The 26,646-nt window shown below is 55.9% G+C and overlaps 1 protein-coding gene across 3 annotated transcripts in view; it reads left to right on the top strand.

The window, feature by feature from the left end:
* Positions 1 to 26,218, top strand: part of MRC2 (mannose receptor C type 2) — a 52,020-nt gene extending 25,802 nt beyond the window's left edge. Inside the window, exons 2-30 of one of the 3 annotated variants that reach the window (XM_058705614.1) lie at positions 3,072 to 3,473; positions 4,179 to 4,352; positions 4,551 to 4,715; positions 4,944 to 5,057; positions 5,565 to 5,708; positions 8,307 to 8,495; positions 8,651 to 8,805; positions 9,742 to 9,849; positions 11,776 to 11,891; positions 12,361 to 12,509; positions 13,083 to 13,300; positions 13,994 to 14,136; positions 15,168 to 15,270; positions 15,536 to 15,674; positions 15,789 to 15,824; positions 16,126 to 16,286; positions 16,373 to 16,440; positions 17,161 to 17,261; positions 17,560 to 17,702; positions 21,343 to 21,457; positions 21,589 to 21,752; positions 21,917 to 22,025; positions 22,578 to 22,816; positions 22,985 to 23,153; positions 23,248 to 23,397; positions 23,734 to 23,853; positions 24,048 to 24,227; positions 24,738 to 24,764; positions 24,888 to 26,218. In XM_058705614.1, the coding sequence (XP_058561597.1) occupies positions 3,072 to 3,473; positions 4,179 to 4,352; positions 4,551 to 4,715; positions 4,944 to 5,057; positions 5,565 to 5,708; positions 8,307 to 8,495; positions 8,651 to 8,805; positions 9,742 to 9,849; positions 11,776 to 11,891; positions 12,361 to 12,509; positions 13,083 to 13,300; positions 13,994 to 14,136; positions 15,168 to 15,270; positions 15,536 to 15,674; positions 15,789 to 15,824; positions 16,126 to 16,286; positions 16,373 to 16,440; positions 17,161 to 17,261; positions 17,560 to 17,702; positions 21,343 to 21,457; positions 21,589 to 21,752; positions 21,917 to 22,025; positions 22,578 to 22,816; positions 22,985 to 23,153; positions 23,248 to 23,397; positions 23,734 to 23,853; positions 24,048 to 24,227; positions 24,738 to 24,764; positions 24,888 to 25,108 (4,322 nt within the window). In that variant the 3' untranslated portion in view covers positions 25,109 to 26,218. Of the gene's footprint in view, positions 1 to 3,071; positions 3,474 to 4,178; positions 4,353 to 4,550; positions 4,716 to 4,943; positions 5,058 to 5,564; positions 5,709 to 8,306; positions 8,496 to 8,650; positions 8,806 to 9,741; positions 9,850 to 11,775; positions 11,892 to 12,360; positions 12,510 to 13,082; positions 13,301 to 13,993; positions 14,137 to 15,167; positions 15,271 to 15,535; positions 15,675 to 15,788; positions 15,825 to 16,125; positions 16,287 to 16,372; positions 16,441 to 17,160; positions 17,262 to 17,559; positions 17,703 to 21,342; positions 21,458 to 21,588; positions 21,753 to 21,916; positions 22,026 to 22,577; positions 22,817 to 22,984; positions 23,154 to 23,247; positions 23,398 to 23,550; positions 23,681 to 23,733; positions 23,854 to 24,047; positions 24,228 to 24,737; positions 24,765 to 24,884 lie in introns of those variants that run through there. The other 2 variants (XM_058705613.1, XM_058705615.1) reach the window with 2 other exon arrangements.
* Positions 26,219 to 26,646: the final 428 nt, after the last annotated feature.

Below are 26,646 nucleotides of genomic sequence, written 5' to 3'. Positions count from 1 at the left end.
GCCCTATTTGAGGACCTCAGACAGAAAGTAGCAGTTTTACTGGTCACCGTTTGGGGCTTCCGGAAGCTCCTAAACTGTGCATGGGCAGGGCGAGGCATTCGGGAACCCACCAAGAAACAGCAGCTGAGAGACAGAGGTTTCAGATGCTGCCTGGTCCTGAGGGAACAGAGTTTGGAATTCAAGATCCACTAAGTTAGAGGGGCTTGGTAATTGCCTAAGGTTTTCTTTTGAAACTCCAGAAGGGTCTCACCTTATGATTAAACCCAAGGCTAACAGCCGCACCCTAAGACTAAAGGCGAAACCAAAACAACCCCACCCTAGCAAAGCCTAAAGCCAAGCCTCTACAGGATCAAGATGATCCACCAGTAATTTAACTGCCTGCCAGAACAAAACTCAACATTCTTTTTAGGAAGATAAAAAAAAAAAAAAAAAAAAAATTCAGACTCCCTATAACATGTCATCCACAACATCCTGTATACAATAAAAAAAAAAAAAAAAAAAATCCAGACTCTTTATAACATTACCCACAATGTCCAGTATGTAACAAAAATTACTAGACTTGCAGGCAGCTGGAAAAGTGACCCATAATCAAGAGAAAAAATAATCATTAGACAAAGGTGCACAGAGAACCCAGATGTTGAAAAAAAATCAGAGAATAATAAATAGTGAAGAGAACTACAGTTGAGCAATATGATAGAAAGTAACTGAGTAGCTACTACAGGTCCAAAGGGCCTCTTTAAAGATGTGACTTTTCTGAGAAGTGAAACATCAGGCAGAAAAAACCATGCAAAGACCTTGAGGCAAGAAAGTACGAAGCCTGGGGCTCCTGGCTGGCTCAGTCAGTGGAGCACATGACTCTTGATCTCAGGGTCGTGAGTTGGAGCCTCATGTTGGTTGTAGAGGTTACTTAAAAAAATAAAACCTTAAAAAAAGAAAGAAAGAAAGAAAGGACCAAGCCTGTTCAAGGAAGGGAAAGGAGAGCATTGTGATTTGAGCAAGGAGCAAGTGTGATCCAGGATCAGACTGGTAGGCAGGACCAGATCATGTAGGATCTTGTGGCTCATGGTAAGAAGTTTGAACTTTATTTGAAGAATGATGAATTAATTGCCTTTGAAGGACTTTAAGTAGGAGGGAAACTTACCTCACGTATGTTATTTTATATCTTACTACGAGTGAGGCTGTTTCAAATAGTTATGAGCCAGTTGCATTTCATTTTTTTAGCTGTGTATGTGTGTTCTTTTCTACTACGCTGCTGATATTTTCCTCATAATTCATTCTATTTTTTGTAGAAACTTTTTATATTAGGGAATAAGCTATTTGCCACCAGTAATTTATGTATATAGTTGTCATTGGAATTCTGGCTTTGTTCATGGTATTTTTTTGCCATGGAAAAGATTATTATGTCATTGAATTCATCACTGTTTACTTTATGACCTTCAACACTCCAATATTATTTTTTTAAAGATTTGGGACTCACTTACATCTTTAAAAAAATCATTCTAGCTGGCCAAGAGAATGACGTATAGAGGGATGATAAGACCATGGTGGAACAGAAGGAGCTTGAGGTTTGGACTCCGAAGACCAGGACCAAATTTCAGCTCCTCTCTGACCAGCCTCGTGATCGGTCAAATCATTTCACTACCCTTAGTCAATTTCTTTACCTATAACATGGAATAGTAATGATAATAAATGGCAACAGCAATAATTTACAGTGCTCTTACTGTGTGCCTGACCCTGCTCCAAACACTTTACAGGTATTCTCTCATTTAACCTTTACAATAGTCTGATGAGGAAACTGAGTCAGAGAGAGGGAATGCGGCTTGCCCAAGTCACACGTTAAGTGGCAGAGCTGGGGTTTGTACCCTAGCAGTCAGATTCATGCCTTTAAGACCTGGAAATTATCCCAAGGGGGTAGTGGTTCATGGATGCAAAAATTCCTTGGTGACAGGGATGTGCTGTGTGTGTGTTGTGTACAACTAGGTGATGAAACATGGATGTCAGGCCTGGGCTTTCTTCCTGGCTGTGTGACACCGTGAGCAGGTCACCTCATGACTGAACTAACCGTGATCCTCTCTCTTTTTTATTCCTGTCTCCCTCCCTCCCTCCTTCCCTTCCTCCCTTCTCCCTTCCTCCCTTCCTTCCTTCCTTCCTTCCTTCCTTCCTTCCTTCCTTCCTTCCTTCCTTCCTTCCTTCCTTCCTTCCATCTCTCCCTCTCTACCTCTGTTTCTCAGCTTTACTGAAATGTAAGTCATGTCTCAAAGAACTCATCCACTTAAAATACACGATTAATTGGGTTTTACTCTATTCACAGAATTTGACAGCTATCATGACACTCTAACTGTAGGACATTTTCATCATCCCGAAAGAAACCCTGTACCCCTTAGCAGTCATCCCCCATTCCCATCACAGCCCAGCTCCCAGGCAACCACTGTCAACTTCCCATACATTTAAGTCTCCATTTCTTAATCTGTAAAGTCAGTGTGCTCGGGGGCAGGTTGGGTTTCACTGCCTTCCCCAGAGTGTCTGCACAGTGAGGCGATGGGTGAATTGATGAGTGACTGGGGGAAGCCCTAGCTTTAGCCCAGCTAAATGCTGCTTAAAAAATGGTGTGCAATGGTTCTGGGAGGCATGAATGGTTGGATATGGAGGTGGAGGGCGTTCTAGAAGATTCTAGAAGTCAGGAAAGGAAGGAGCCAGTGAAGCTGAGGGGCCAAGGGGAAGAACAAGACCAATTACTCCAGGCCAGAGAGGAACTTTGGTGGGAACACCACACTGTGTCACGGAGCCTGGGATAAAGTTGTGATGTGCTGAGTGATGTCAGTGTGTCCACTGCTCCTCACAAGATCTTGGGAAAAGTATACAGCGCCCAACTTGCCAGGTGGAGTCGGGCTTGCTGTTTGAAGGTGGGATGGAGGGCTGAGTCCTGCCTCTAGGCTGAGCATGGGGCTAGAGCAGAGGCTGGCCATGCAGCCAGTTTCAGGCTCAGGGGCAGCATCTGAAGGTGGCACTGGCCATCAAGAGCCAGCCAGGAGAGCCCCTGGGATGGCATCATGCCCTGCCTTCCCTTCCAGAACCCAACGTCTTCCTCATCTTCAGCCATGGACTGCAGGGCTGCCTGGAGGCCCAGGGTGGGCAAGTCAGAGTCTCCCCAGCCTGCAACGCCAGCCTTCCCGCCCAGTGCTGGAAGTGGGTCTCCCGAAACCGGCTCTTCAACCTGGGTGCCATGCAGTGCCTGGGCACGGGCTGGCCGGGCACCAACACCACAGCCTCCCTGGGCATGTACGAGTGTGACCGGGAGGCCCTGAACCTCCGCTGGCACTGTCGCACCCTGGGTGACCAGCTGTCCCTGCTCCTGGGGGGCCGTACTGGCAACACATCCAAGGCCGGCAGCCCCGAGCGCGGCGACCAGACCCGCGGTGGCCAGTGGCGCATCTATGGCAGTGATGAGGATCTGTGCGCTCGGCCCTACTATGGTGAGAGGCCGCTTGCCGGGAAGAGGTGGGCCCCCGCCCCAGTGTCAGGAGGACTGGAGCCACAGAGTGACAGATGCGGGAGCGACAGATACAGACCCTTGGCAGCCGTATCTTTAATTGTAATGGGAAGCATCTGGGAATAATTAAGAATATTAACCTCAAAGCATTTACTTTTAAGGACTTAAAAAATTAATACATGCTTGCGAGCACCTCAAACGGTGCAAAAGCGTATCACGTAAATTTAAAATTCCCTTCTCCCAGGCCCACTCTCCAGGGTAGACCCTAGAGTAACCCCATTGGTGTCTTGCTCCCCATTTTGCAGGGGCGACCGGGGACCGGGGTCACTCGGTGAGGGGCCTTTTGTGGTGGACAGCTCTGTCCAGGGGGGTCCTCTTCCTGTAAGACATCCTGAGTTCTGAGATGGAACTTGTGGGGAGGGGCAGCTGGATTTTGGACAGGCATGAAGGGCGCTGGGGGGACCCCTTCCCAGCACTGTGGGATGAGCAGCAGGACCTCTCCCAGGCTCCTTGGCTGATCTGACGGCGGAGGGGGCCTCAAAGCCTTAAGCGCCACTTTGGCCTTCGCATCGCTGCCCCATCCCTAGCTCCCTGGGGTAGGAGGTTTTCCCTGAGCGGAGGCGGGGGGGGGGGGGGGGGCGGGCAGCCTCTGGGGTCCAGATGCCAAGACACTGGCTCCGTTCTGCAGAGGTCTACACCATCCAGGGAAACTCCCATGGGAAGCCGTGCACCATCCCCTTCAAGTATGACAACCAGTGGTTCCACAGCTGCACCAGCACGGGCCGTGAGGATGGGCACCTGTGGTGTGCCACCACCCAGGACTACGGCAAGGACGAGCGCTGGGGCTTCTGCCCTATCAAGAGTGAGAGCAGGGTGGAGAGGGTGGGCCAGGGTGGCTCCTGGAGGGAGGCCGACCACGAGGGGCCTCAGCATGGGTGGAAGAACCTGCCGGACTGGGGTGATAAGATGCCCCTCCTCATAGCGCGGAGCAGCGTGTGTGGGGTCTGCACTCCTTGAGGGACTCCCGTGTGGGACCCATGTCCCGCTGTCGTGGTGGCAGGTAACGACTGTGAGACCTTCTGGGACAAGGACCAGCTGACTGACAGCTGCTACCAGTTTAACTTCCAGTCCACGCTGTCGTGGAGGGAGGCCTGGGCCAGCTGCGAGCAGCAGGGGGCGGACCTGCTGAGTATCACGGAGATCCACGAGCAGACCTACATCAACGGTGAGGCGGCAGGGCAGCCCCCGGGGTGGGGGTGGGGGTGGGGGGATCCTGGGTCTGGCGCCCCGGCAGGGCAGGGCGGCGGCAGCCTGGGCCCTGCTGCCCGTCTTTGGAGGGCCCTGGGCCCTTCCTGCTGGTGGGGCACGGATGCCCTTGGGGAGGGGGGGGGCACACAGTGGGAGGGCCGCGGGTGGGCCAGTCCCCTTCTCACTGTCTCTGACTTGCTGTCAGGGCTCCTCACTGGCTACAGCTCCACGCTGTGGATTGGCCTTAATGACCTGGACACCAGTGGCGGCTGGCAGTGGTCGGACAACTCGCCCCTGAAGTACCTCAACTGGGAGAGTGGTGAGGCGTGGGGTTCGGGCGCAGGGTGGCCTGGGGACTGCACAGGCATCTGGTCTCCTATTTATTCCTCCCCGGGAACCCTTCTCCAGGCCGTGTGGGGGAGGGGCGGCGGGGCAGGTTCCACCCCCTCCTGGACCGGGTCCCGCCCCATCGGGGCCCGTGCAGTGGCCTTGCGTAAACTAGAACCCGATGCCCTCTCCTCAGGGCGCAGGGCCTGGGGCACGGGCTGGATTTCAGGCCCTGTCCGTCCCTTCAGCTGCACCCAGGGCACCGGCAGCCCGGCCAGGGAGGCCCCGGGGGCCGGTCACCAGTGTCGGGAGGAGGGTTTGGGCCCAAGGGGGGAGGGGGAGGCGGAGGTGAGAGGCAGCGAGGGGCCCTGAGGGAGCCGGAGGCTGTGAGGAGGGCCCGGAGGAGGCCCGGGTGTGAGTGAGTATCTCTCTCCCGGGCTGCTGGCGCCCTCCCCTCCCCTCCCCTCCCCTCCCCTCCCCTCCCCTCCCCTCCCCACAGATCAGCCGGACAACCCGAGTGAGGAGAACTGCGGGGTGATCCGCACGGAGTCCTCGGGCGGCTGGCAGAACCGCGACTGCAGCATCGCGCTGCCCTACGTGTGCAAGAAGAAGCCCAACGCCACGGCCGAGCGCCCGTCCCCCGGTGAGCGGAGGTCCCGGCGCGGGGCGGGGGACGGGCCTGTCGGGCGGCGACGCAAGGGGCTCTCTGCTGAGGGACTAACCGGAATGTGGTTAAATGCTGGTAATCCGCACGGTCCTTGTAGCAGTCCCACTCAGCTGGAGGTGACAGACATCTCAGCACACAATTGGACTATCCCGAGTTGTGTACCACTATAAAAATATGTGTAATAAATGTTAGAGAAGACATGCCTAGAGAAGACACTGCTTAAGCTCCTGAGAGTTAAGGAGGGCTTCATGGACGTGACATTTGATTTGGGCTTTTTAAGTTGACTGTAAAGAGGTGTGAGGGAAGGGCATTCCTGGCAGAGGGAACAGCATGTGCAAAGGTGCAGAGGCATGGGAGTACACAGCAGCTTTAAGTTTGGTGAGGATTGCAGTCTAGTTGGAGTGTAGACTCTTCATAGGGTGTGGTGTTTGGACCGGCGGCGTGATGCTGTTCTAAATGCAGACTCTCAGCCCCGCCACCTGGCCTCCATTTCACAGGATCGTCACGCAAGGTGTGTGTGCAGGTGCAGCCAAGGCACCCTGGCTTAGAGGGCATGCTGAAGAGAACAGTGCAGAAAGGCAGGTTGCAGCCAGTCCCTGAAGGGTCTTGGCTGCTGGGTCAAGTTTGGGTGGGGCCAGGTAGGCTGTGGGGAGCCTCTGCGGGTTTTTAAGCCAGGGAGTGTCTTGCTCACATTTGTGATTCACAGAGATAGCTGTAGGGGCCTATGGAGGAGGTTGGGGTAATGGGCACAGCACTGTTCTGGGGACTGCTGCGTGTGGCTTTGGGCAAGGAGCTCTGTCTCTGAGCGCAAATCGCGAATAAGCTCCCACCCCTTGCAGGGTTGTTGTAAGGCTGGAGACAGGGCCTTGCCCAAAGGAGCGTGACCGTGGGTAGCAGAAGATGTTCGTCAGTGTAGGTTGGAAGGGCTACGACAGGAGTCCAGTAGCCGTGGGAGCCACTGCTTTCTCTCCTCCTCCCCTAGGGATTGGCACCCCACACATAGGGCACCTCCCCTCTAGCTAGAGGGGGCCTGGGGCAGGCACCAAGTCAAGGTCTTCTCAGACCTAGAAGGAAGGAGGGCCCTACTGTGGGCAGGCCTGACCTATCTGTGGCCCCCTTTGGGCCTAGCTCCTCACCAAGTCCCCTGTCTCCTGGATCTCCCCAGTGTGGCCCCATTGGGGGAGGTCTCCTCTGAGGCCTCCTGGATCTGCAGATGTGTCTGTGGCCTTGGACTGACTCTTTCATCCCACTCTGCATGAGGCATCTTTTCCGAGCAATTTCTCAAATGCGTTCTGTCTTCTGGGTCTCATCATGCAAGGCATGTCATTCCAAAGGCAGGCACCGTTGTGTCCGCAAGGCATCCATATTTCCTGAGTTTCTTTCCTCCCAACAGCCGGAAGAAGGCCCCCTTGGGTCTGAACTTGGGTTCTGTCTGTGGCGGCAGCCTTGGGTCTTAGCCGGGAGGCCCAGGAGATGATTGACAAGTCAGAGCCGAGGAGTGAGTCAGCTCAGGCTCAGGCCTCTGAGAAGCACTATGCTGGACCCTGGAGCGTCTCACAGAATGGAGTGGATCCCAGAATCCCGGTCTGGGGTGACGCTTCCAGTGGGTGCATGCTTTCCTGCCTGGCTGGGCAGAGTCCTGCCCGAGCCTGACATTGTGGGTGGTTTAGTAAAGTCTTGTTTTCTCTTGCCAAGGCCCAAGTGAGGGCTTGTTTGCTTCAGCTGCTCTGGGACCCCGATCTCTAGAGACTGACCCTGAAATGCATGGAAGTGGGGGTGAGGAAGAGCCTGTCCCTGGTTAGTTTCTCAGCCCTGAGTGGAGCTGAGGGTAGGGGAAGGAGCAAGTGACTTCTTGGGCCGCTGGCCTGGTGGCCCCACTTCCCCATCCCTACATCCTGGACTGCCGAGGTCAGCACTGGGTCCACACTCAATATATGCTCTCTGAGGTAGTGACAGTGGTCTCATTTATTAAGCAAGGTGGACATGAGCTAAGTTTGAATCTTATAATAGGAAGTCCCATTAAAAAACGTTTTTAATGTTTATTTTGAGAGAGAGAGAGAAACAGCATGCGCGGGGGAGGGGCCGAGAGAGGGAGACACAGACTCCGAAGCAGGCTCCAGGCTCCGAGCTGTCAGCACAGAGCCCAACACGGGGCTCGAACCCACCAACCGTGAGATCAAGACCTGAGCCGAAGTCGGTCACTCAACGGACCGAGTCACCCAGGCACCCCAGGAAATCCCATTTACAGAGGAGGAAACTGAGGCTCCCAGGGCTGGTCTGACCTGAGTCTCCCCACTCATCTCTTTCTGAAAGCCCTAGCTGGAAGGGCTGTCCTGTCCTGGGTGAAATTTGCCACCACTTCTTGGGGCTCTGCTTCTGGGCTTCCAGCAGCCCTGGAGGGCTTTGTCTTTTTAGAACCTTTCAGCATTCGGGCCTGTTCTGGCGGCCAGGGCTGATCTGAGGCAGGTGTGGGGAGGAGGTGACTTCAGGGCCCTGCCCATGTTGACACTCAGCGGGTCAAGGCATCCTGGCTGGGTGGCTTGGTCCTGAACGGCATCTCGTGGGTCTCTGCAGACGTGTGGGCCAATGTGAAGGTGGAGTGCGAGCCCAGCTGGCAGCCCTTCCAGGGCCACTGCTACCGCCTGCAGGCTGAGAAGCGCAGCTGGCAGGAGTCCAAGAAGGCGTGTCTGCGGGGCGGGGGCGACCTACTCAGCATCCACAGCATGGCCGAGCTGGAGTTCATCACCAAGCAGATCAAGCAAGGTGAGCGGCTGCTCGTCCACACCCGGAGTGGAGGGCAGGGCCTTCCCAGCGCCCATCCGGTCCCACCCAAGAGGCTGTGGGACTGCCCCTCTGCTGCTGGTGGCTGAGGCTGACCTCTCCGTGTCTTCTCTCCCCTGTCCCCTGCTGCATCCCAGAGGTGGAGGAGCTGTGGATTGGCCTCAATGATTTGAAACTGCAGATGAATTTTGAGTGGTCTGATGGGAGCCTCGTGAGCTTCACCCACTGGCACCCATTTGAGCCCAACAACTTCCGGGACAGCCTGGAAGACTGTGTCACCATCTGGGGGCCGGTGAGAACCCCCTCTCCCCACCCTCCTGGTGCCGCTGTCAGCTTCTGCCTCTATACCACTACCCCATGGCCTCTCAGAATCCCCCACTTCCCCACCAGCCCCTTCCCTTCCATGTGCAGAGATCGCGAGGATTTGAATCCTCCCCACCCCCAACTGGCTGGGGCACCTTGGGCAAGTTACTTAACCTCTCTGTGCCTTGGTTTCCTCATCTGTCAATGGAACACTAACAGTGCGAACCTCATACGGTCATTGGGAGGATTAAAGGAGTTAATTTTTGTGAAGCCTTTGGATTCTGCCTGGCACGATCTTGGTCTACTGGCTGCCCTTCCCTACCGGCAGGTGGCATCAGAAGCCACATTTTGTGGACACACTCCATTGGCTGGGCTGCTCTGTGCCAGCCCTACCCAACCCAGGGTCCTGTCTCCTCAAAAAATTATGGGGTGATGGCTGTTTGCCATGGTTTGGGCTCAGATGCAGTGTGGGTAGATGTAGGAATTGATGTAGGGCTTCAAGTAGAGACAAGAGAACCTTTAAAAAGAGACCAAGTCAGAGGGACAGAGGATGGACTCCAGGGACAGACAGGACATTCTGCTGTGAGATGCTGCAAAACGGTGCCAGGACTGCAGAGACAGAGCCATCTGGCATAAGGGACGCTATTTAAAAATTTATAAACAATTATTTGTTGAGTGTCTGCCACGTGCCAGGCATTCTCCTGGGGACTGGGACACAGACACCTCTGCCCTCTGGATGGAGCTAAAGGCAGATAAACCGCTGGCGAGGAGACTGGGGACACAGGACAGTCTGGAACACAGAGAAGACAGGTCTCTTGCTCAGGATCACACAACAAGTTGGAGGCAGGGGCAGGTCTAAAAGTCAGGTCCGCCAAAGGGTTTGGGGGAGGGGGGGCTGAGACCCTCCCTCATCCTGTGTCCCTAGGAAGGTCGTTGGAATGATAGCCCCTGTAACCAATCCTTGCCGTCCATCTGCAAGAAGGCAGGCCAGCTGAGCCAGGGGGCCGCCGAGGAGGACCACGGCTGCCGGAAGGTGAGGGTGCTTCTGGAGCTGCCCCTGGGTGGGGCCAACCAGAGGGGCTCCCAGAGGAGGGAGGGAGGGGGCAGCCTCCCCCGGCATCCTCCCATGCTTGGCACATCCCTTCCTCCTGCTCTCCACACTGCTCTGTTCCAGAAAGAGTGATAGTGGCTGAGGCAGGGTGGGGGTAGGGTGGGGGCTGTTGGGAGGAAGCAGAGCTCCCCACCCCCGCTCTTTTTGGGGAAGCTACTTCTCAGAGGCGGCAGAGAACAGGAGGTGGGTGCGGGCAGGCCCCCAAGTCCTCACCTGAGTGAGACTGCCGGGGTTCATCCCCCACCCCCGCCCGCCGGCTCTGTCTCTGCTGGCCCACACCTTGCCGTCTGACACACGGTGCGCTTGTCTGTCTCCTGGAGGAATGAAGCCCTTCTGGTGTCTCCTTCCTTGCATTCCTAGCCCCAGGGGCTTCCAGATGTTCAGGGAGGGAGAGGGCCAGGACTGCCCACGTTAGTGGGGCAGTGCGTGTATGAATGAGGGACCCATGTCCTCCTCCAGGCCCTCCCAGGCTCCCCACAGCCTGGCCCTCAGCCAAGCAGGGGCGTAAGTGGTGTGGATGAATAAGGGGAGGTTACTCAAAAAAGACACTTAATGATGTTTTGGCCCCTGGTGGCTCCATCTGCCGAGGCCACGTTCCTGCCAGCCCCTTGCTGCCAGTCTGGCTGCTCACTCTGTTTTCCTTTACCACACCCCCACCTCACTTGAACCCCATGCTCTCCCCCGAGGAGGAGCCCGATACAACGACAGGCACGACCTGAAGTGGGGAGGAGAGAGAGCAGGGGCCCTGCTGAAGCATCTGGGGGGCCGGCATGGGCAGGGACTGGCCCGGGGGCTCTGTCCTGGCTTGGGTGAGGTGGGGGCAGGGGAGAGAGGAGGAGTGACTAATGGCCCTGGCCCCAGAGCCACCTGAAATGTGCGTGCAATGTTGAGCAGCCCCAGTTAACACCCTGGGAGACCTGGGGTCTTAGCACAGCCTCCCCCCGCCTCCCCCCCGCCCCGCCCCACCAGCTTCTCTTTTGCTTGGGCTCATGCTCAAGGGGCTGTAACTTTCTCCCAACCTCAAATCCACCCCAGGCCTTCCCATTTCAAGAGCTCCTGGAGGTGAAGGCTCTGGCAGGCACCTTGTGTCATCTTAGGATGGAACAGGGCTGTGGTCAGGACAGGAGCAGCCTTTGTGGTGTGGGTTCAGGTCTGAGCTCCACCTTGTACTGTCTGTGTACAAAGTCCGATCACTTAATTTCTCTGAGCCTCGGCTGCTGTTGTGAAAGGCAGGAGCAGAGAGCTCAGGGTGGCCCAAGGGGCGGGAGGTCTGTTGGGTGAAGCCTTGCCTGGTCTCGTGGGGGTTGGATGGTAAAGGACCAACCATCAAGGAGCAGCTTCGCTGCTCCTCGCTGAGGGTCCGTCCCCCCACCCCAGGCTAGCTGCCTCCTCTGCTCACTGTACCTTTTCCAGGACCCGAGGATTACCCAGCCTTTCCTGGCAGCTCTCCCAGCTTTTCAGCTCTGGTCTCGCAGCCAACTGGCAATTTTCCCACCGTGACTCTTGGTTTAAATGCCCGAGAGAGGAGTCCAGTGGGCCGCCCATCTTTCTTCACTGGCCCACAGGCGGGTCACTGGCTGCCTCCAGATCAGCCGCCCTCGGGCCATGCTTCCACCTCTGGTCTGGCAGTTGTGGGTGATGGTAGGGAGTGGGGAAGTGAAGTGGTAAGATGCAGAACACAGCACAGGAAGAGCCGTCTCTGGTGTCCAACCAGTCCCCTCTGTCCTGTGCCCAAGCCTGTGGCACATTCAGTGGTGCCACCATGGCATCCCCCACCCCAGGAATTCTGGCTGAGGGAGGAGAGTCCTTCCCACGGACGTCCCTCTTTTGCCCACTCTCTCGAGCCAGGGTTGGACATGGCACAGCCCATCCTGCTACTGGCTGGGAGAGGACCAAGTAAGCTACGGTGAGGCCCGGCGCCTATGCACCCATCACGGCTCTCAGCTGGTCACCATCACCAACAGGTACAGGCCGGGACCGTGTGCCCAGACTAGCCCTCAACGCCTGTCTCAATGCCTAATGTGGACCTTGCACCAAACGGGGTGGCGTTGCAACATTAAGCACAGAGGGACCTGAGTCCTGGGAGCCTCAAATGGCTTCAGGACCTTTTTTCTAATATTGTCATGAGAATGATTCCCGTTTATTAAGTGACCCCAGTGTAGGGCAGGGCCTGGGCAGGGGCAGGAGCAGGAACAGGTGTAGATATGGGTTGGATGCCCAAGAGAAGCCTTGGCTGTGTCTGATTTTCTCTACTTTCTTAGCAAGGCATGAAGGTGCAGGCAGTGGGCGGGGAGCTTGGTTGCTATGTGTCAGCTGTAGGGTCCCCTTGGGTCCCCCAAGTTACTGGTTGGGGGGGCAGGGCATCTGGCCTGTGGCCCAGGGAGTGGTTGGGGCTGGGGCGAGCTCCCTGCCTGACCAGCTTCTCTTCTACAGGTTTGAGCAGGCCTTTGTCAGCAGCCTCATCTACAATTGGGATGGCGAGTACTTTTGGACCGCCCTGCAGGACCTCAACAGCACCGGCTCCTTCCGCTGGCTCAGCGGGGATGAGGTCATGTACACCCACTGGAACCGTGACCAGCCTGGTGAGCCCTTCCCGCACGGCACTTGGCCAACCCCTTCTTTGACCTTCCTTGGTGAAGCCAGGAGGCCATATGGACCTGCCCTGCCGGGACCGAGTCCCAGGGCTTCCCAGTAAACTGATTATTGGTACAGTGTGGTGAAATGGTTAGGGGCACAGGCTCTGGGGCCAAACCGCCTGGTGTATCTTTGAGCCTCAATTTCTCATCTGTCAAATGAGGATAAGGTACTTCGGGGTTGAGATGGATTAATAGATGTGAAGTGCCTAATTATTGTATGTGATGCTAGCACAGGTGCTTGCTATTATGATTATTGCCATTTCACATTCATTATCTTTTGTAGCCTTTTCAATTTCCTGATGAGATAGATGGTCAAATAGCCTCAGAGAAGTTAAGCGACTTGCCTAAGATCTCACGCAGGAGTAAACACAGAGCTGGGACTCTGCCTCCATTCCCTTCCGGGTCCCTGCTGCCGGCCGAGCTGGTCACCCAGTGTGCAGGGCCTGGCTGGGGTGATGCCCTGTGGGGAGGACTGGACCACGAGTCCTCAGCAAACGGGTCTCTTGCTCCCCCCTCCAGGGTACAGCCGTGGGGGCTGTGTGGCCCTGGCCACGGGCAGCGCCATGGGGCTGTGGGAGGTGAAGAATTGTACCGCGTTCCGGGCCCGCTACATCTGCCGGCAGAGCCTGGGCACGCCGGTGACGCCTGAATTGCCTGGGCCAGACCCCACGCCCAGCCTCACCGGCTCCTGTCCCCAGGGCTGGGGGTCAGACCCCAAACTCCGGCACTGCTATAAGGTAGGCAGCCTGCCGGCGTGGGAGGAGGGAGAAAAGCGGGAGCAAAGGAGCTGCACACCCGGGGTGAGGGCGCCCCAGCAGGGCCCAGGCTCGATCCAGGCAACTGGGCCCCAGGGACAATGTTTCCCCACAGCAGCTTGCAGACAGAGGTAATTTCTGATGACAGGCTTGTCAGTGGAATGTCAGGTGTGGCACATAATAGGTGCTCGATATACATGTGAGGGATTGAAAAAAAATCATGGAGATAATCAGTTTCAGAGGTTCCCAAATGTTGGGGCTGGGATGTCTGCTTTTCAGCATCATCTGGGCAGCTTGATAAAAATAAACGCCTGGGGCTGCCACTGTGGAGATTGGGATTTGCTAGATTGGGGTGGGGCCTAAATTTTTAAACCCTGCTGGGTTCGGGAGCCACTGACATAGTCCAAGTTTTTTTGTTACATGAGGAAACAGTCCAGGGAGGGGAAGGGAGTGGCCCACAGCACACTGTGGCTGGTTCAGGGGTCTGGGCAGGGGTATTCTCTAGGAGCTGGCTGTGCTGGCTCCCCTCCCTGGAGCTCATTCTCTGAGGCTTGTCTTGTCTTAGGTAGCCTGCACCCCCGTCCAGTGCGGCCCCAGCCCCCCTCCCCACTGCTGTCATGGGAGGGCGTGTGGACCCATGGGGACAGCTGGGACACCTGGACTTTGTTCCTGTAGGTGTTCAGCTCAGAGCGGCTGCAGGATAAAAAGAGCTGGGTGCAGGCCCAGAGGGCCTGCCAGGATTTGGGAGCCCAGCTGCTGAGCCTGGCCAGCTATGAGGAGGAGCACTTTGTGGCCAACATGCTCAACAAGATCTTTGGGTACGGAGCCTGGGGCGGTGGCCTGCACGCACCTGGGTGGGCTTTTGGTTCTGCCGGGCGCAGGGCAGGGGGCAGGGTGAGGGCGCCCCCGGTGAGGCCTGTCCGAGGGCTCGGAATGACCTGTGTATCCGCAGCGAGTGCCAGGACCATGCTGTCCTCCCTCAGGTAGCCGTCGTCTCCCTGGACTTGGAAACTTTGTTGCTCACCAGTGTCAGGGAGCCAGCAGTGTCCCCCTCAGACTCACAGACTTTGACAAAAGTAACTGCCCTTCCCATCCCTCTGCAAGCTGATCCAAGTTGAGCATCAACACCCAACACCCCCAACACCATCCCGTAACAACCCACTCTCCTCAATAAACCGCTTTTCCTGAGAAAGAGGAGGACAAAAGCTACAAAAGTGAGCATTTGCCCATGGGGGTCCCTCCAGGACCCTGTGTCTGTCCTGTGGGCTCCCAGCACCCTATGACACAGAGCACCTTTAACCCCTTGGCACTGGGAAAAGGCCAAATGGACCAGGCTTCCTGAGATCTTAATTCCAGGGCCATGTCTTCCCAGCAAACATCAAGGTTACGTTATTTGACGTAAATACAGCTCTTGTCAATGGCCTCTCACCACGTCTCAGGCACTGCACTAAACATTTAATCCTCATTCAGGCTTGTTTTCAACCCTACGAGGTAGACATTGCCACTGACCCATGTGGGCTGATAGAGAGGTTGGGTTATTTGCCCACTGTCACGGAGCTGCTCCACGGGTGACCCCGGACTGGAATCTACTTTTATCTGAGTTCAGAGCCCCAGGTCAATGCTCCATCCCCATCGACTTACTGAAATCCTGAAGTGAAAGCCCACAGTCTTGCTGGCAGGGCAAACCCCACCGGAAGGGAGCCAGGCCACCCTCCCCCAGTGAGCTGGTCGTCTGGTCCAGCGAGCTCAGTTCTCTGGGTGTGAAGTCCAGACGGGAGAGGCCCCAGGCCCTTGGGACTGCTCCTCTTATCCCCATGTCTTCTGTCCCCACCCCTGTGTTGTGCTGAAGTGAATCAGAGCCCGAGATCCACGAGCAGAACTGGTTCTGGATTGGTCTGAACCGTCGAGATCCCGGAGCGGGACAGAGCTGGCGCTGGAGCGACGGCTTGGGGGTGAGCCGGCCTAGAGGGGACAGGCCAGCAGGTGGGCGGGGCTCGGTTGTAGGCGTGGTCTTTCCGGGCAGGACTGGTCCTGGAGGTGGGCGAGGTTTAGAGGACTTAGGGTATTTGGCTTGACCCCGCACGTTAAAGAAAGGGGGGCGGGGCGTCCAGCCCAGGTTAGGGGTTCCCAGCTCAGGTCGGGCCCCTGTTCGTCTGTCCTTCGGACGCTGAAGCGTGTGCCTCGTGCCTGATAACTCTCTCGTACCTCGACCTCCAGTTCTCTTATCACAATTTCGACCGGAGCCGGCACGACGACGACGACATCCGGGGCTGTGCAGTGCTCGACCTGGCCTCCTTGCAGTGGGTGGCCATGCAGTGTGAGACGCAGCTGGACTGGATCTGCAAGATCCCTCGAGGTTGGGTGGGATGGCGCTGGGAAACGGGGGGATGGGGTGAATGGCGTCTGTGCCGGGAATCCAGGGGAGGGGTCTCCTTTCCCTGCAGCGTCTCTGTCCCTGTTGTCCCTGTAGGCACAGACGTGCGGGAGCCCGACGTCAGCCCACAAGGTGAGGCCCCCGCGCCAGGCTGTGTGGAGAGGGTGAGGGGCGTCACCTCCCGGGCAGGGCCTGGCTGAGATGGAACGAAAGGAGTTAGGGATTCGAGCCCAGGGAAGGGGAATCGGGACGCCTGGAGCCCTGTCGGCCTCCGTCTCCAAGCAGGGGCAAGCGTGGGCCTGGAGTGGTTCCTGCCCCGGGTCCTAGCGGCTCGAAAGCCACCTACTACCTGCCTTTGGACCGGGCCTTGCCCACCGGGAGAGCAAGCAAACCCTGGCTGGCCGCTACTCGCATGCTCACACTGCCCCCGCAGGCCGGCGGGAGTGGCTGCGGTTCCAGGAGGCCGAGTACAAGTTCTTCGAGCACCACTCCACGTGGGCCCAGGCGCAGCGCATCTGCACGTGGTTCCAGGCCGAGCTGGCCTCCGTGCACAGCCAGGCTGAGCTGGACTTCCTGGGGCACAACCTGCAGAAGGTGAGCATTTGAGCGTGCAAGGGCCTGCGGGCAGGACCTGGAGGAGAGGCCCTGCCACCCCTCATCTGCCTGACCGGTTTCCCCAGTTCTCTCGGGGCCAGGAGCAGCACTGGTGGATCGGCCTGCACACTGCAGAGAGTGATGGGCGTTTCAGGTAGGAGCCTTCCTGGGGGGGGGGGTGGGGGGGGTTAGCGGGTGTGGGGGGTACACATGCCTGGATGGCCACCCACAGCCCAGGTGGGAGCTAGGGAGGCTGAGGACAGAGGCAGATAGACCTGAATTTGAATCCAGCTCTGTTCCTCACTGGCTGTGTGGCCTTGATCAAATGGGCCTTGATTTTCTCACCTAAAAATGAGAATAATGCTGCCTGGTAAGATTGCTCTGAGGATTAGAAAGAAGGTATGTGAAGTCCTTAGCACAGCATCCAGCATATAATTGGGCACCAAATAATGGCAGCTCATATTATGCTGGGGCCACTCTTGAATAAGGACCCCTCAGGACATGGGCAAGAACATATGGTGTCCAGAGGGCTCTCTCTGTATTCAGTACCCACCTGCCATGCATGAAGAGGCTTGAGGCAGCGAGGACCAGGAGCACATAGGTATCTCAGCACACTGTTGCCCTTGGGCCTCTGCTCTGGGATTCTTGGGCTTTTCTAGGTAGAGAATGAGAGCCCAGGGAGGGCTGGGCTTTCCCTGGAGGCACCAGGTCTCTGGGTCCCCAGCTGCCCTGAGCTCAGTAGCCTCATTCTCAGCCTGGAGCCCCTGGACTTGGGCCCTTTCCTGCCCCCCTTTTGGTGGCCTTCATTGCTGCATACAAGGGAGGTTGGGCCCAGGGCCAATGCTGGAGTCACCTCTGCCTGGTGCCATTGCAGGTGGACAGATGGTTCCATTATAAACTTCATCTCCTGGGCACCCGGTAAACCTCGGCCCATCGGCAAGGATAAGAAGTGTGTGTACATGACCGCCAGCCGAGGTGAGAGCAAGGCGGGGGCAGAGAGGGTGCAGAAGCCCAGGAGAAAGTTGATGTTGGGGGCAGTGAGGTGAGCCTAGGCAGGGCCGACAGTCTCTTCTCATTCTCTTTGTTCCCACAACCCAAGAGGGGCTAGACCCAGAGAGGGGACCTGTCCGCACGGTCCAGCAGCCATAGAGGACTAGAGTTTAGATAGAGCTGGATACAGGCACCTGACCCCCATGCTCTTTTCTTAGGGCATGAGGTAAGGGTGCTGCCCGCCCTGCCCTATGCTAGAGCGACCGCCCCCCTCTTTCTGCAGAGGACTGGGGGGACCAGAGGTGCCTGACAGCCTTGCCTTACATCTGCAAACGCAGCAACAGCACTGGAGAGCCACAGCCCCCAGACCTGCCGCCCACGGCCCTGGGGGGCTGCCCCTCTGGCTGGAAGCAGTTCCTCAATAAGGTAGGAGATGGGGAGGGGGCCCCCCAAGGGAGTCAGGGGAGACGATGTGAACATGGCAAGGCCGACTTTCAGGAGTCCTGACCCTTCGGCAACATCAAATTCGTGGCTCCTTGCCTGTGCCCACCAACGTCTCTCCTGCTTAGCCCTGGTGCCGGGGCTAGACTCCCTGGAAAACAACTTATTTTGGTAGCACCTTCTAATCCACCAGGTAGAATGTCCACATAGTGCGGTGAGTTTTCGAGATTAGTGGTTGCCAAACATTTCGATAATGTTTGATAATTTTGATAATTCCTGTTAGGAAACAAAATACTGAACGTTCAAAGAATATGTATGTACATTGTATATATGTGTGTGAATATGTATATATTTACTTCTGTACTAATGTGATTAATGTTATATGTATTAAAATATGCACAAGAACAAAAGAATATAAAGCATGAGCTAAAGATTGAAAGAGAATACAGGTATTTTTTTGAAAAAGTATTTAAAAAAATTTTTTTAATGTTTATTTATTTTTTAGAGAGAGAGACAGACAGACAGACAGAACGTGAGTGGGGGAAGGGCAGAGAGGGAGAATTTGAAACAGCCTCCAGGCTCTGAGCTGTCAGCACAGAGCCCGATGAGGGGCGGCTGGGTGGAGGGGGGGGTTGAACTCACAAACTGTGAGATCATGACTTGAGCTGAAGTTGGATGCCCAACTGACCCCTTGAAAAAGTGTTTTTAAGTTAAGTTTAAAAATGTTTTCTATATTAGTGGTATGAGAAAAGGCCTCAAAAATGATCAATGATAATAATTTTTTGTATTTAAGTAATTTGGATAAGAGAAGGTAATTGCATTATTTCATTATTTAAAAAAATATCTTGGTCTGACACTTTGTGATTTGGGGCTTCACAGGTCTTGTTTGAAGTTCGAATTATTTTGGATTTAATGGTTATTGTAGATGAAAAGGTTGCCTCACAAAGACAAATACATCAGAATGAAAAAGTTCATTCATTGTTGGTTGGACTTTTTTCATTTTCCAGTCTTTCTACCAGTTAAACAAAGGTTTTTGTTTAAAAATCAGCTACGAAGTTTCCGCATTCTAAACTAATCTGCCTCATGAACTAATCAGAAGATCTGATTAAGATGGTTTAAGAACAAGCCTTTGGAAGATTTTTTTTGAAACGCCATTTAGGAAATTCTTTTCCCAAGGGTTCTGAGTGTGCAGATAGGAAAGTTTGGGGCGGTAACATGAATCAGAAGGGATATGTTTCCAAACAGGGCTTCAAAATGTTCCTTCAAGAGTGTGAATTTCTTCCCCAAAGTGGTTACTTCTGCACTAGTGGGTTGATTTATAGATCTGATTAGACCTTCATTGTTTTCACCTCGTGGTGAAAACACTGCTGAGAGGAGCAGCGGTTTTTTGTTTGTGCTGGCATCATGAGTACGAGCTTCAGTCCCTGCTTGCTTTGCCGAGGTTGTAAAACCATTTAGCCGGATTGTGAGGATTAGATTAGTTAACCCTGGATCATATAATCCGTAAATCTTTGTCCTGTAATGGAGTGCAGCCAGCCCTTGGTGTCATGGAGCTCTTACTGTCTTCAGAATATTCAAGAGAATATTATACCTTTTCTAGAAACAAACACGTGTATTATTAAAACTTCAGAAAACACAGAAAGAAAAAATAAAATTCACTCACTCATCCTCTCCAGAAATAACCACTATTAATATCATTACTCCGCTTCTTGCCTTTTTCCACATAATTGAGATTGTACTACCTAACACGATCAAACTACGTAACACGATTTTCTTTCTCAGGGCTGTATTGTGAGCATTTTTCTCATGTCATTACCTTTTTCAAAAACTTACTCTTGTGGCTTCTCCTACCTGATATAAAACAATATATTATGTGTAGGTAATTGGTCTTTTTCTTTAAAAAAAATTTTTTTTATGTTTATTTATTTTTGAGAAAGAGAGCGTGTGAGCGGGAGAGGGGCAGAGAGAGAGGGAGACACAGAATCCGAAGCAGGCTCCAGGCTCCGAGCTGTCAGCACAGAGCCCGACGCAGGGCTTGAACTCACGAACTGCGAGATCATGACCTGAGCCGGAGTCGGACACTTAACTGAGCCACCCAGGCGCCTCTAACTGGTCTCTGTCTTAATGCATCAGCATCATTGTGAAGATACCAGTTACTCCCCTGTCAGAAGCCTTTGAATTATGAGAGGCTGTTTGCCCCTTCGCTACCTGGCCCCAGATACCTTGCTCTGCTAGTTTTTTGCCCTCTTTGCAGCCCCATAGCATTTGGATGTAGGGCGAGAGGGTAAGGATCCACCTCTCCCACTAGCCTTAAGCTCCTGGAGGGCAGGGCCACTGGCTCCTGACATATCACTAAATATACTTGCACATGATAGGAGGTCCCGTAGTGTTTGTTGGGCTGGGCTGAATACTTCCTCTCTTTAACTGCTGATACTTGCTGATACGGGTGTGACCTTGCTGCTTCTCATCTTGTGACTAATTTTGCTAGTTATTTAGAGGAGGCCTCAGTGTCTCTGAACTGCTTCTGTGAAACCAAATGCATGGGCTTCATGATAAACCTCCCCCAAACTCTTGCGTTATTTCTGGGCTTATAGTTTTCTACCCCAAATCTGACATTTGCATCAGTAAGCTCATACTAGAGCTGCTCATAAGAGTAATAGTAAGAGCTTTTACTTGTTAAGCTCCTGCTCCTGTGTTGTGCACTGTTCTCTTTAACCTTTAAAATGACCCCAAAAGACAGATTTTTTTAATCCCATTTTACAGAAGGGTTAAGTCAGATCTGGAATCTGAGCTGCACGTCCCCCGGCCCTCTGTGACTCCAAAGCTTCCTTCCTTTCTTTCTCCTCCATCCTACCAAGGAAGAAATCACTGGAAGTCATTCATTTTTAAATAGTCTTCACTTGAAAGATTTCCCACACAGGGTTCCTTTGACCTTACAGAAGTAGTGAAGGTGGGAACAGAGAAACAAAATTACAGAGTTACAGGCTGCTGCCTAGTAAAGATCATTCGAAAGTAAAGCTAAGGATGGGGGCGCCTGGATGGCTCAGTCAGTTGAGAGTCCGACTTCAGCCCTGGTCGTGATCTTGCGCTTTATGGGTCCAAGCCCCGTGTCGGGCTCTGTGCTGATAGCTCGGAGCCTGGAGCCTGCTTCAGATCCTGTGTCTCCCTTTCTCTCTGCCTCTCCCCTGCTTGCGCTCTGTCTCCCCAAAATAAATAAACATTAAAAAAAAGATGATATCATACAGGTGAACTTTTAAGTTCATGGGGTAAAATAGCGGATTTCAGGCAACACTCAAAAACGTGTTTAGCTGAAATTGAGACAGACCTTGTCTCCATGCGTGGTCCAGGCTCTGCTGTCATAGGTAATAGAGACTTTGGTGACCCAAAGAAATCCTGCCACTGACAAACTCTCCCGAGTGTAGGGACGTGTGTGTGAATGTGGGGTGCTGGGCTGAGAGGGCGCCAGAGCCTTGCTCAAGGAGCCCCAGATGTCCTGATTCTGATTTATTGTTCTCACAGCCCTCAAAGCCTCCCAGGGCCTGCCACTGAGGGCTGCACAGCAGAGTTTCTGGGTTTGTGGGACAGGATGGTGGGGCAGGACATCATGTCTCCCCCTCCGCCCCAGTGTTTCCGAATCCAGGGCCAGGACCCTCAGGACCGGGTGAAGTGGTCAGAGGCACAGTTCTCCTGTGAACAGCAAGAGGCCCAACTGGTCACCATTGCCAACCCCTTAGAGCAAGGTAGGGCCAGCCCATGGGAGGGCCCCAGTATCCTCTGACGTGATCCCACCGCCCCTCCCCCAAGATGGCTAGAGCCGAGTGAGCAAGGGGCTGTCCTGTCACTCATAATTCTCTCTTCTGGGGAACTGTAGCCTTCATCACAGCCAGCCTGCCCAATGTGACCTTTGACCTTTGGATTGGCCTCCATGCCTCTCAGAGGGACTTCCAGTGGGTGGAGCAGGAGCCTCTGCTGTATACCAACTGGGCACCTGGGGAGCCCTCTGGCCCCAGCCCTGCTCCCAGTGGCAACATACCGGTGAGGAAGCCCCTCCCTCTGCACCCCCACGCCAACCTGCCGCACTTGCCTTCACTCCTGGGGTCCCCCTGTCTTCCAGCCTCTTTGCTCAGAGTGCAGCCTTTCCAGGGCAGTGGCACAGGGGAAAGCTGCCGGAGCTTCCCTGAGCAGTTCCTTTCCCCCAGACCAGCTGTGCGGTGGTCCTGCACAGCCCCTCAGCTCACTTCACTGGCCGCTGGGATGATCGGAGCTGCACAGAGGAGACGCATGGCTTCATCTGCCAGAAGAGCACGGGTACGTGTCACCGGCGAACTCAGAAACATCAGCACTGGGGCCAGATGCTGTGGGCCATGCCAGGAGGAATGAAACATAGTCTCATAGACCCAGGACCCCCCCTGAGGTCACCCCCAGAGTCTAGTATCTGCTTGGGAAGCAGATGGGCAGAAAGGCCAGGCGCCAGTCAGAGGGAAAGGCAGTGAGTGCTGAGGGTCTCAGGAGGAAGGTTTGGGAGGATAGAGGGCTGACAGGGGGCAGCTAGACACTACGCGTGCCTGTTGTCAGGAACCTGAAGTTCCGCATCTGAGGCTCCTGCAGCCCCGTGCATGTTCTATGGGTTCCTGGGGTAGGACTACATGGGTTCCTGGGGTAGGACTAGGTTGCTCCTCTGTTTATCAGCAAGAATGTGTTCTTAGGAACAGTGGCTAACATTTCCTGTTAGTCTGTGCCAGGCACCGTGCCCAGCAGAGACCTGGTTTCTGCCCCGTGGCTGGTGCTCTCTCAGCTTCATGCCTGGAAGTGGGGTGAGGGAGGCAGAGCCTGGCCTGAGCTCTGCCCCCTTCCCTGTAGACCCTTCCCTGAGCCCATCCCCAGCAGCGTCGCCCCCTGCCCCGGGCACTGTGCTCTCCTACCTCAACGGCACCTTCCGGCTGCTGCAGAAGCCTCTGCGCTGGCATGACGCCCTCCTGCTGTGTGAGAGCCGCAACGCCAGCCTGGCCCGCGTGCCTGACCCCTATACCCAGGCCTTCCTCACTCAGGCCTCCCGAGGGCTGCGCACCCCGCTCTGGATCGGGCTGGCCAGTGAGGAGGTGGGCCCCCAACACTTGTCCTGACGCCGGGGCTGGGGACCGCTCCCCTGATTTCCCTCCCTGTCTCCTCCCGACTCCTTGCCTTACCTTACCCACCTCCCCCCACCCCCCCATCCCCTCCCCCCACTGGCCCCCTTCTTCCCACCCTGATGGCCCCCTCGTGCCCAGGGCTCCCGGAGGTACTCCTGGGTCTCGGAGGAGCCGCTGAGCTATGTGAGCTGGCAGGATGGGGAGCCCCAGCAGCCAGGGGGCTGCGCCTACGTGGACGTAGACGGGGCCTGGCGCACCACCAGCTGCGACACCAAGCTGCAGGGTGCTGTCTGTGGTGGGAACAGTGGTGAGTGCCCAGCCGCTGGGGCCGAGGGGTGGGCAAGGTGCAGGTTATCCCGGGGAGGACTCTGGGACACTTCTTCAACCCTGCATCCCCGCAGGGCCCCCTCCTCCCCGAAGAATAAGCTACCACGGCAGCTGTCCCCAAGGGCTGGCCGACTCCGCCTGGATTCCCTTCCGGGAGCACTGCTACTCCTTCCACATGGAGCTGCTGCTGGGCCACAAGGAGGCGCTGCAGCGCTGCCAGAGAGGTGGGCCGGGGCAGGCGAGTGCCCACGCGTGGGCATTTCAGGTGGTGACCCCTGGCGTGGACACTTACAGACTCCATGGATGCAGTCCCCCTGCTACACTCCACCTGTAGGCCGCACTCACACATAAGTGCCCCGTCGTGTTCCGATTTACAGGGACCACATGTGACATTACACGCATGTAACACCTGCCACGCACACGCAGACGCCCAGACTCCACACCATCCTCTACCCAGGCTGCCAGAGAAGAGGGCTGGGGCCTCTGGGAAGGGGGAGGGGGGTCTCCGCCACCCCCTGGGGAGACCTGTCTGCCCTGACATGGGCCTCCCTTGTGTCCAGCGGGCGGGGCAGTCCTGTCCATTCTGGATGAGATGGAGAATGTGTTTGTCTGGGAGCACCTGCAGAGCTCTGAGGGCCAGAGTCGGGGTGCCTGGCTGGGCATGAACTTCAACCCCAAAGGTGGGTACCCTGTGTGTGGCGTCGGGAGGGTGAAGCCTCAGGGTACAGGGGGGAAGCCCTCCACCAGGGCTTGGTGGGGGTGAGGGCTTGCAGGAGATGGGAATTGGTTCTAGAACAGGCCTGCTCTCTTGCACCCGCTCCTGCTCCACCTTGTGTCCTCTCCCCTACACCCCTCAGTGTCTTGTTTCCCATAGGAGGCACCCTGGTCTGGCATGACAACACAGCTGTGAACTACTCCAACTGGGGGCCCCCCGGCCTGGGCCCCAGCATGCTGAGCCACAACAGCTGCTACTGGATCCAGAGCAGCAGCGGGCTGTGGCGCCCGGGCGCCTGCACCAACATCACCATGGGCGTCGTCTGCAAGCTCCCTCGAGGTGAGTGCGCTGGCAGACGCTGCGCTCAGCCCCCTGCCGCCCCCACAGCCGCCCCCACACGGCCGCCGCCACCGGCCGGTGCTGGGCCTGGGCCAGGGGCCTGCTTCTCATTCTGCCGGAGGCACGGCGGGACATGAGGGCGGGAACCGACGGGCCCCGGGGCCGCCAGGACCCTCCCCCGGGATAAATTGGTCTGTAGGAGGGACTGGCCCTTCCTACAAATTTCCAAACTAGACAGCAAACCCATCATTTTGTAGCGGTTAAGGGCAGGGACAAGGTTCAAGCCCCGGGCAAACCACTTTACCAACTCTGTGACCTTGGGCAAGTTACTTGAAGCCTGTGGCCTCCGTGTCTTCCTATGTAAAATGAGGATAATAACAGTACCTACGAAATTAAATGAGCTCATGAGCTCATAACGTGGCTGGCACTCGGGAAGTGCTGTCTCCGTGTTTGCTTATTATTTCTGTTAACTACTTTGGTTATTGACTGGTCCCTCCCTCTCCCCTGCAGCTGAGGAAAGCAGCTTCTCTCCATCAGGTGAGTCTGCCGCTGGGCCCAGACCAGCCCTCTCCCCGCTTGTCCCCGCATGCAGGGCATCAGGTGGGCAGGTGGGCAGCCGGCGGGCAGCCTGTCCCCTGAGTGTCCGGCTTGCCGCAGCAGCGCTCCCGGAAAACCCGGCGGCCCTGGTGGTGGTGCTGATGGCGGTGCTGCTGCTCCTGGCCCTGCTGACTGCGGCCTTGATCCTCTACCGGCGGCGACAGAGCGCGGAGCGTGGCACCTTTGAAGGCGCCCGTTACAGCCGCAGCGCCTCTGGCCCCGGCGAGGCCACTGAGAAGAACATTCTGGTGTCTGACATGGAAATGAATGAGCAGCAGGAGTAGAGCCAAGGGTGTGGGCAGGGTGGGGACCGGAGGAGTGGGGAGGCTGGGCCCTGGGTCAGCGGGGCCCCCCCACCAGCTACCAGCCCAGGTGGCCTATGGAGGGGTGCCTTTGGGATCACTGTCGGGAGCTGGGGCTGAGCAGGGCCTGGCTGGTGGGGTCCCTCCCTCCCATGAGGGCTGGGCTGAGACCTGGCTGAGTGCAGAGTGGTGTTTCCCTTTTGGGGGGCCTAAGGTCTTGTCACCTAGGCCTGTGCCCCCATGGTGACCGGAAGCAGGACGGGAGCCTCTTTCTGCCCCTTTCTCCCCAGGCCCCACTGCCCAGGCCTGCTGACCCACGCCCCAGGACCCCCTTCTCATTGCAGAACCTGAGGGTCCTCCCCTGAGCCCTCAGCCAGCCTCTGTCGCTTCTCTCCTTCCTGGCAGCCTAGGCTCCCAACTCCTCTCCCCCATCCCCTCTCCCTGCTTCTCATGCAGCCCTTCCTTCTGAGCCAGAGCCCCAGGGTTTGGGGAGCCCTGTTGCTCATGGTGGGTGTCAGCGGAGGGAGCCAAGCATCTGTCACTCCTGTGCCTGCTGGAGTGGCCCATGGGGCATGGCAGGAGGGGCCTAGGTTGGGCCTGAGAACCAGGGCACCACTGGGGTGTCACCTGGGCTGGAGACAGGACTGGGAGAGACGCCCTGACCTTCTGGGGGTGACCGGGCTGAGGTGTCATCTCCTGCCGGTTAGGGGAGGGCTCTGTCCCTAAAGAGTCCCCTGTGGGGACCAAAGTAAGTTCCCTAACGTTTCCAGCTCCTGGCTCTGGTTGGGAGAGAGGAGGGGGTTGCTAGAGCCCCGGGGACCTCAGAAGCAGGAGACCGCCCTCTAGTGGGGCCCAGAGGAACAGTGCCCAAGCTCCTGGGGGGCCCAGTCCCAGGGCGCTGACTCGGTGCCTTCCGGAACCCCGGCGGGGGGCTGGGGCGGACGGCCAGTCCCTGTGCCATGGCGCGGGGCTGTGTGAACACAGACTCAAAGACGTCCTTTTTTGTAGTTCTTAATTTTTTTAATGTGTCATTATTGTGAAAAAAAGAAAAGAGAAAGAAGCAAACAAATAAAACACCTTTAAGAGGCTTGAGAGAGAAGGGTTCGTGCTTTGTTCTGTCGTCAAAACTTCCTCGTGTTGCCTCAGAGATAAATGTCGTGTTTGGAGTTAGTGTTGTGTGCTCTTTCTGCAGTCCACCATTTTGTTACTATGCCTTGGCCCCATGGAGACCCCTGCACCCTTGTCTCTTCTTCTGGACCCTTGCCTTTCTGGGCCTGCTCCCCACGTTCCCTATTCCTGGGGACGTGTGTGTAAGTAAGTGACAGCTCAGGAGCCACCTGATGGCTATGTGAGCTTTGGCAACTTAGCTCACTTTTCAACGTGTGTAAGATAGGAGGACAGGATGAGCTTCCTGGGGCTGCTTTAAGGATATTTGAGGATTAAATGAAATCATCTGTGCAAAGCAGTTAGCAGCCCAGCACCTCCGAGCTCAGCCAGTAAGGGCCTCATAAATGCCAGCT

The sequence above is a fragment of the Neofelis nebulosa genome, chromosome 16 (genome assembly GCF_028018385.1).
Source record: "Neofelis nebulosa isolate mNeoNeb1 chromosome 16, mNeoNeb1.pri, whole genome shotgun sequence".
In the NCBI taxonomy this organism is placed as follows: Eukaryota; Metazoa; Chordata; class Mammalia; order Carnivora; family Felidae; genus Neofelis; species Neofelis nebulosa.
Note: the sequence above shows the minus strand (reverse complement) of the source record. Positions and strands in the feature narration are given on the sequence as shown.